Source organism: Rosa chinensis, chromosome 3 (genome assembly GCF_002994745.2).
Source record: "Rosa chinensis cultivar Old Blush chromosome 3, RchiOBHm-V2, whole genome shotgun sequence".
NCBI classification, from domain to species: Eukaryota; Viridiplantae; Streptophyta; class Magnoliopsida; order Rosales; family Rosaceae; genus Rosa; species Rosa chinensis.
Window position 1 is genome coordinate 35,195,998 of NC_037090.1, and position 9,747 is coordinate 35,205,744.

The 9,747-nt window shown below is 44.3% G+C and overlaps 1 protein-coding gene across 1 annotated transcript; it reads right to left on the reverse strand.

Annotated features, from left to right (window-relative positions):
* Positions 1-6,355: 6,355 nt before the first annotated feature.
* Positions 6,356-8,793, reverse strand: LOC112194490. The gene is made up of 4 exons (XM_024334722.1): positions 8,374-8,793; positions 7,691-8,220; positions 7,191-7,605; positions 6,356-7,033 (listed from the first exon to the last, which is right to left on the reverse strand). The coding sequence occupies exons 1-4, from the start codon at positions 8,791-8,793 to the stop codon at positions 6,356-6,358; spliced, it is 2,043 nt and encodes a 680-aa protein (XP_024190490.1).
* Between the last annotated feature and the right edge of the window lie 954 nt (positions 8,794-9,747).

Below are 9,747 nucleotides of genomic sequence, written 5' to 3' on the forward strand. Positions count from 1 at the left end.
CCTTCCCTCTACCCCCGAGCTTCCCGCTCATGCCTTCCCTGCAACCCCGAGCTTTCCGCTCATGCCTTTCCGGCAACCCTCGAGTTTCCCGCTCATGCCTTCCCAGCAACCCATGAGCTCCCGCTCATGCCTTCCCGGCAACCCTCGAACTTCCCGCTTATGCCTTCCTGGAAACCCTTGAGCTTCCCGCTCATGCCTTCCCGGTAACCCTCGAGGTCTTCGCTCATGCCTTCCCGGCAACCATCGAACTTCCCTTTCATGCCTTCCCGGCAACCCCGAATTTTCCGTTCATGCTTTCCCGGCACCCCCGAGCTCTCACGCTCTTGCCTTCCTGCATTCCCAAGCTGTACACTCATGTCTCCTCGACACACTACACGTTAATGGAACATTGAATTTTTCTACCATTTTTCGTTTACCAATTGCGACAAATCGAATGCTTTTCCCGTTCCATTAATACGAGCGACAACCAAACAAACACAAGCGTTCACGTATTCAACGTTCACGAATTACAAACGCTTGCCTTCATGGCACTCATGCAACTTAAATCAAGTGTAACCTCGTCAAATCAACCTCGTTCGTTTTCTTACGCGCATCACGCATTTATCATATGCAATTCATATGTTCACGCAACCACATGCGTTCTCGAGTCTATACGTCATAACCGATCGTACTCGACGACATTCACATGTATACATCAACATATGTCATGCACCTCGTACATTCGTGTACGCCAACGCATATCAATGCAACTCACATTTGTTGTCCATTGCAACGAGCGTTCTAGATATGCTTGCTCTTATCTTTGTTATGCAGGTTAACGAGTCCCTTCTTGCTTAAGGAGTTCGGGGACTTATGGGGGCTCTGTGCCACCCGGATGTTACTTATGCTTGATGACTTCATGTTTATAACTTCCCAACCAAGAAGCTCCTCTTACTTGGGGACTTTGGGGACTTGTAGATGCCTCTACCTACAAGGTTATTTCCTACATCACCAAGCATAAGTAACACCCTTTTTGGGGGGCCCACAAGCCATGGTGGGCCCAACCGAGGCATGCATCCTGTAGCCTGATGTCCAAGCTACGCCACGGTAGTCGGAAGCGGCCGATACCTCGCCGGAAAGCCACCTTCCCGGCCTTGCCAAGTTGCCTACATAATAGACATTTCTATACTAGAATAGTGGTTTTGCATCCCACATCTAAGAAAATGTAAATGATGGAGTCTCCTTCCCCTATAAAAGGAGACTCCTTCCCACTTACTCCACATCCCATTACACACTTTGTAATCCCCTTTGGGCCGCAAGGCACAAACACACATAGTACAATATTCAAGTGGACGTAGTCTCCCGCTAAGGCGGAGACGAACCACTATACCTCTTGTCTCTCTCTCTCTCTCTCTCTCTCTCTCTCTCTCTCTCTCTCTCTTTATTTATCGTTAATTAGACCCCTCGGTCACTAACATTAACACAAGCTTATGTTGTATTTTGACCAGCGACAATCCCGAGTTTGCTTCACGTTTGAAGTCTTTTTCAAAGCTAGTAAACATTGACTATCAGCATATCGCTCTTGCTTAATTTTGAATGGCCTATTTGCCGTTTGAAATGGTCAAGGCTGTAACAACATGTACAAACTTATCCATGTGGGATTTTGAATGTAATTCATTGCAAGTGGTATTTTTTTTTGTTTTGTTTTGTTTTGTTTTTTTTTACGGCAGCCATATATATGTAGCAACCAACTTTTTTATATCTCAACAGTTGCCCCCCAAGCATCGTGCATGAAAAGATTTTACGCGTGCGAGGCTTGATATTTCCCACTTACTAATCTGTATTTCTATGTATAGGTAAATGGATGCTCAAGGATTTCTTTGCTCCGACCGAGCCCCAAATAAGCAAGGGAAAGATCTTGACTACGGTCCTGAATACCGAAGATCGTTATTGTTGAACTCGATTAGTCTCACTGTGTCCCTTGAGAGTAGGCCTACCTGGGTTACCACTGCCAACTTGAACTCTGGTGTCCTTAGATTCGATCCTCATGCCGAAGAAGGTGTTATAAAGAATGTTTGCTATTTCGGTGCTTATTTTGATGCTCACACGTTGATGAAGGCGAACAATGAAGAGGACGGTGACAAAAAGTTCCCAGTTGGAGAAGGTTTTTACCCAGCCCTTCATAGAATACTAAAGTGTAAGAAAGACTGGGGTGAAGACTTTTGTTTTCGTGGTCGGGCCGTATTTGAGCATGACATTTTAGAATGGACGGAAACTACCTTAACTGACTTTGAAGACGCATTAGACAAAGCCGGTATCTTTGGTGCAGTTGCTGTTTCTCGTTATCCATATGAGTATTGCAGTAATGTGTGGAGGCCATTTTGTGAGCTGTGGGGGCTTTTAACAAACACTTTTCATCATGCAGTTAGGGAAATGAGCATCTATTTGCATGATTTGAATGTTATTGAAGGATTGCCGGTTTCGAGAGAACCATACGAAGAATTCGTTCCTCCAAACAAAGATCTGGTGAAGGCTAAATTATATCCTCCTACAGTTGCAAAGCTTTTGAGGATTTACACCTATCTGTGCGCTACTTATAAGAGCAGGTATGTCTACTGGCCATGCTGGATAGAACATTTTTATTGTGGGGAGATAATTTACGGAGCCTATGGTGAATGTAAGAATTCTGGGGTTCCGAAACTGAGAGAGCCAAAGCTTGAGTTGAAGATTTCAAGACAAGGAAAACTAGCTGCAATCCTCGCGTTCTTGGCATAGCAGGTTTGTTCTCCCTTCCAACAGTAAGAAGATAAGGCCTGAGACTTTCTATACGGCCTCTTTGATGGCACAGGGCATCAGGGTATCTCTTGCGCCCACAGTACTGGGTTATGTATACCATGGTCTTGGTGAGATGGCTACTCACTCTGCTGGTCCTGGAGCTTCCAACTCTTGTTTGCCTATCCACTACGTCATCGGATGGCTTAGAGAATATTTTCCTTATCTATACTTGTCACGCTCTGATAAAGAGTTCCTAGCAGGGTATCCTCGTTTGGCCAGGTATGCAGGTGTCCAAGGCAGGAGTCTAAGCATTACAGAGGCTCGTATGGTTTTCAGGACCAATAAATCTGTCGGTCATCACCTTATCTCTGTAGCCTGTGAAAAAGACCGTTTTTTGTTTGATGACGACAAATAGCCTGATGTGTTATTTGAGGTCCTCGTCTGTATGCGTTCTGCAGTGCTGCCTGTGCGAGTTGGCAAGAGTCTTTTCCTTGAGCCCTATTATCCGAACAGGTTTGCACATCAGTTTGGTCTTGGTCAGAGTGTTCCCTCTAACAAGATATCCTTTAGTGTTTCCAAAAGGCAGCAATGTGGTGTTGAGGATCTGCTAAGGGCACAGACTATCATGTATAGGAAGAACACTACCTCTCGTTTCTTTATCCCACGTTCTTCTTGTTCTGGACAGTGTACATGGTGGTACTACAGTGGTGGTTGAGAGCTTGTACTCCTTACTAGGGGTTGTCGGTGTCCAAAACTTTCACAACTTTGAACGAGCGCCCTCCTGAAAAGCCACAACGTGTTTTCGTCGTACAGAATTTGAGAGAAGTTTCTACTGGGAAATCTCAGAGGTGGAAAAGTCTCTTGGGAAATCTTCTAGAAAGGCTCCTTGAAAATCTTGTGATGGAGCTTCTTGTTCTAAAGCCAGCAGGGCCCATCCCACAGATGAACGTGGTGGACACAAAAGAGTTAGGCTTGAAAAGGTAGTTGAAGAGACTGTCGTTATCCCAGTAAAGTCTTCTTCAAATGGTGAGCGTGGGTTAGATGTTCACAGTCATTTGAGAGTGGAAGCTCTAAATCAGGTCATTGAGAATGAAACGGTTATGCCAACCATCTGTTTGAGTGACGCTTCTTCAAACCAGGCTCTGTCACCATTGTCAAATCTGGAGAATTCCATATCTAATCTGCTTGGTTCAGAACTGCCGTCCTTCAAGAAGAATTACCTCATTGCTCAGGTTGTGGACATTTACGCTAAAATTTCTTCATCTTCGACGCCAAAGGAACTATTAGTCTATGTTTTGGACATCAGATCAAGCCTTGACATGCTTCACCCTGCAATTAAGCCTCTGAAAGCTGGCAAGTCGCAACTTGAAGCGTTTGTAACTGCTATTGAGAAGATGCTAGAGGTGGCGGACCAATCGTTAGCTACTACTAAGGTCCTTGAGCAGAAAACTACCATGGATGTTGAACTTGAGGAGTGTAAGAAATCCAAGGGAAGTTTAGAGTCTCAGCTTATGGGATCTTCCAAAGAGCTTGAAACCTTGAAAGCTACGGAATTTGATATCATAGCAGATCAGCAACGAGTACAAAAGAGGCGATCAGAATATGATGCTAAGAGACAATCTCTTGAAGACACTCTGCAAGAACTGAAGGATTCCTTGAAAGTGCATGATGAAAAAGGCCAGAAGCTTCAAGAAGACAGAGCTGCTTATATGGCAGAGAAACTTCCAGAGATTGAGCAGGTTACGGCTTCGTATAAGCTGGAAACAGAGGCGTATCAGAGCCTGTTCGATTCTTTGCTCCCGCTATTCCATGTGTGCACCACCCCAGTACAGTCTTGAGGTAGTTTAGGACTCGATTTTGGGAGCCTGTTCCCACCATTTGCTCTTTGTGTACGACTTTTGTTTCCATTTTCCATAGCTAGTGATTGATTTTGTCCTTTTCTTAATTCTGGACTTTGATGAGATGTACTTCAGCTTTAAAGTAGTTTCCAAATGTATCTTCTTAACCTGGAATAAAACTGAAGTAATTGTTCATTTATTTCTTTCCTTTGTTTGCTGTAAACTTGTGATAATTCAACCTGTGATTATTGATTATTTAACCACAAATTAAATTAATTAAAGGAAAGCAGATGTGTGAGAAAAGATGGCTGGATCCAGTTGTTACCAGACTGCCTACGTACCCCGTTAAGGGATCAAGCCAAACGTGGTTCCCTTGATTGACTCAGGAATATTTAAAATGGGTGGCTGCATCTAGCTTTGAGACTAGACTGCCTACGTACCCCTTTTGAGGGATCAAGCCGTCGTAGTTCTGAAGGGACTGAATTTTTGTGCTCTATCTTGGCCTGGATTATTCTTTCAGGTTGTCAATCCAGTGAGCATCTTAAGTGAAGAACTTTTTGACGAACTTGCCGTTCACACAGGGGTAGATACAGTCTCCGTCTGCATTTGAAAGCTCGTATGCTCCTTTGGTGAAGACTTTAGTAATGACATAAGGTCCCTCCCATTTTGGCTCAAATTTCCCCTTTGACTTTCTGGTAACAATTATGGGCCTTCGTATTGTTAAGACTAAGTCCCCAACTCTGAATGATCTGAACTTAACCTTTTTGTTGAAGGCACCACAACCTGTGCTTGGTAGATTTCGAGCTTTGTTGGACCGCTAGTCTTTTTTCGTCAAGAGTTTCAAGTTCTGCAAGCCTGATCTTCACATTTTCATCTGGACTTGAAAGCTGAGTAGCAATCCTTAGTGATGGAAACTGGATCTCTAGCGGTAACACTGCTTCAGACCCAAATACCAAATTATATGGCGTGCACCCCGTTGCTGTACGAACAATAGTTCTATAGGCCCACAATGCCTCAGGTAGGCGTTCATGCCAGTCTCTTTCATTTCCTGAGACCATCTTCTTTAAGATGTTGCAAAGAATCTTGTTGAAAGCCTCGGCTTGCCCATTAGCTGTAGGGTTATAGCTTGCAGAGAATGCATGCTAAATATGGTATTTCTCACACAGCTGGACCATGGCCTTGCACTTGAAGTATGAGGCATTGTCAGATACTATCTTTGCAGGTACACCAAAACAGTAAATGATGTTGTTCCGGATAAAGCTTGCAACATCTTCTGCTTTGACTACTTTCAGGGGAATTTCTTTAGACCACTTAGAAAAGTTATCAGTGGCTGCTTGTATGTACTGATGTAATCGTGAGGATTTAGGGTTTATGGCACCCATGACATCTAATCCCCATGTCTCAAAGGGGTATGAAAGGACAGAAGGATGCAGAGGTAATGGGGGTTGATGTATGAAATCCCCATGTACCTGGCATGCCTTGCAGGCTCGAGCGTAATTCACTGAATCTTGTACTATTGACGGCCAGTAGTAGCCTATTCGTTTCAGTTAGGCTGCCAGTTTTGGACCGGCCTGATGAGCTCCACAAATACCTGCATGGGTGTCCCTAAGAGCTTGAGCTGCCTCTTCTTTTGACAGACACCTCAGGAGTATCCCATCAAAGAACCTTCTGTACAAAGTGTCATTTAGATAAGCGAATCGAAGGGCTGTTCGCCTTACATACACCCTTTTTCTCGGATCGCTAGGCAACTTTCTGGTTTAGCATTATTTGATCATGTCTTTTCTCCAATCTGGCTCTTCCTCGACATCGAACACTGAGACTGCATGTATTTCTTGAGATTCTTCCACTTGTTCAAATATTGGAGGCAATAGGCGACCTTCTCCAACAGTAATCTGGATATCTCTTTCATCTGGGAGTGTTAAGGATGCCGCCAAATTGGCTAGTGCTTCAGCTTTGTCATTCTCTGATCTGGGAATGTGGCTAACGTATACTTCGTGGAACTGTGCCATAAGGTATTTGACCCTTCCATGGTACGGAATGAGGTTCTCATTTTTGACTGTGTACTGGTCATTTACTTGCTTGACAAGCAGCTGAGAATCTCCATAGACTTGCACAGAGCCAATCTTCATTTCCAGTGCTATCTCAAGGCTAATGATCAAGGCTTCATATTCTACAACATTATTTGAACATATAGCCATGAGAGAGAATGAGTATGGGATTAAACCCCCATAGGGTGTAATAAGTACAATGCCTGCTCCTACTCCTCTTTTCCTAGCCGCCCTATCAAAATAAAGCTGCCATGTAGATGCCTCCGTCGAGAAAACCTCTTCATCTGGAAAGTCTTCTAGCAGTTCCATACAATCAGGCACAGGGTGTGCTGCTAAGAAATCAGCAAGTGCTTGCCCTTTGATGGCTTTTTGGGACACGTATTTGATATTGAACTCTGACAGGAATAAAGACCCATTTTGCTAAGCCTCCGGATAGCACAGCCTTTGACATTAAGTACCTGAGTGGATCGGCTTTGGAGATCAGAGTAATGTTGTGAGCGAGCATGTAGTGTCGTAATTTCTGAGCGGCAAAGACCAAGGCTAGGCAAACCTTTTCAATGGGGATGTAGTTGTGTTCTGCCCCCACAAGTGTCCTGCTCAGATAATACAGAGCATTTTCTTTCCCCTCGTCATTGTTTTGTGCAAGCAATGGCCCCAGAGATCGCTCGAGTGCCACAATATAGAGGATGAGAGGTTTTCCTTTGACAAGTGCCATTAATACTGGAGGCTTGAGGAGGTACTCCTTAATGCTGTCAAAGGCATTTTGGCAAGTTTGATCCCATACAAATGGGACGTCCTTCTTCATCAATCTTGTGAAGGGTTGGTATCTGCCAGAAAGGTTTGAAATGAACCTCCTTATGTAAGCCAGTCTATCCTGTAACCCTCTCAGCTCTTGCAAATTTCTGGGAGGAAGCATTTCTCTGATTGCCTTGATTTTTGTGGGGTCAATCTCTATTCCTCGGTACCTAACAACGAAGCCAAGGAACTTTCCAGATGTTACCCCGAATGCACATTTCAAAGGGGTTCATTTTAAGTTGATATTTCCAGAGCCTTTCAAACACCCTTCTCAAGTCAACTAGGTGGTGCCCCCTTTTCCTTGACTTGACCACTAAATTGTCGACGTAACACTCAACCGTGTTATGTAGCATATTGCTGAAGATGACTGTCATAGCCCTTTGGTAGGTTGCCCCTGCATTCTTTAAACCGAAAGGCATTATAGTGTAGCAGTATACCCCTTTTGGTGTACGAAATGCTGTGAGCTCTTCGTCTTCAGGTGCCATCTTGATCTTATTACAGCCAGCGAAACCATCCATGAAGGACAAGGCACCATATCCCGTTGTAGCATCAACTAGTAATTCTGTAATTGGGAGCGGGAACTCATCTTTTGGACATGTGTCGTTGAGATCTCTATAGTCAATGCAAATGCATATCTGTCCATTCTTCTTATTCAATGGGACGATACTCGCCAGCCATGTGGGATATTTAACCTCTTGGATGAAACTAGCGTCAATGAGCTTATCAACTTCTGCTTTAACTTGAACAGCGAGCTCTGGGCGAAAGCGTCGAGGAGCTTGTTTTACCTAGCGTTTCTGATCCGAGACTGCTAACTTGTGAACTGCTACTTTTGGATCTAAACCAGGCATGTCCTGATAGCCCCAAGCGAAGACGTCTTTGTATTCCTAGAGAAGATATATGTAGCCTTGTAATTCATCTGGCGTCAACAAAGCACTTACAAATATAGGCTTTGGGTCTTCAGCTGTCCCAAGGTTGATCTCTTGGAGGTCATCAATGGTCGCTTGTCCTCCATCTTCCATTTGTGGGGGAGCAAGTTGGGTGGCGTCAATGAATTCTAGAGCTTGATCTTGATCTGGTTCCTCTTCAAACGAAACATAGTTCACTAACACTGATTCTTCCATACTTTCATCTGGCTTAGAACCCTCTGTCTTTTTGAAGATCACCCTTGTGTGTCGTTTAACCTTCCATTTCTTGCTTGCTTGTGTCTTGTTGGATTGTGATGAAGAAGTGTTGCCCAAATGCTGGACAACTAAGACACGGGGTTGCTTTTGAGTTTCCAAGCGCTGAAAGATTGGAACGGGGGGTGGATTGTTCGTCCCTAGGTGTTGAAAGACCGAGACACATGATGGCTTCTCCATCATCTATTCTTCCTGAAAAACAGCCATTTCGTGATCTGTAAATATGTCTGCTTCGAGAACTTTTGCTTTAAGCATGCCATTCACATGTTGAACTGTGATCTTGAGTGCATTGTTCCCTAGCCTGTTCCTGAGCCTTCTTGATTTGACCATTAGTGGAGTAGATGCTGTATTTCTGAATGAGACAATGTGCTTGTTCTGGCTTTGCTTTTTCCCAAATACTGTTGAAATCACCATATTGCCCCATGGGATAGACTGATCAATCTTGCGAAGAGGCTTGGTATAGCTCGTCATGAGTTCCTCAATCGTATCTCTGACTGGTGTTAAGGCCTTTTATCCAGGTTCTCGTTGGTCGTTCTTTGAGTATTTGAAGATCACTTTAGGCCGTATTATTGTTAAGCTTGAAGGCTTCTCATCTTTTAGGGTCATCACCTTGACTCGGATAGGCTTCGGTGGCTTAGCAACCTCGAGTTTTTCAGACTGTCGTTCAACTACGTTATCCTTCAGTATTCCAGTCTTTGGCTGCTGTGTCAAACTAAAGGTTGGAGGCTCGTAGAATTTGGCATCAGAGTAGTTTACTTCTTCACCTTTAAAGGGATCCACATCTGCCACTACTTTCTTGGCCTCACCATCTGCCAAAAACTTGAAGCACTGATGTAGTGTTGAAGGAACGATGCCATATGTATGAAGCCAAGGTCGTCCCAATAGTACGTTAAAAGACGTCGGAGCATCAATCACATGAAATAATGCGTCCGAGCATAGCGCTCCAATCTCCATCTGGAGTGTGACTGTGCCCATGGCCTTTTGCCCGGATCAGTTGTATCGCTGGATTGTCAACATGGATGGGGACAATTGTTTCACACCCATTCCTATCGTGCGGAGTGACTTGAGCGGTAGGAGATTCATAGCCGAACCAGCATCTAAGAGGATCCGATTAAGCGTCGTGTTTCCCACAAG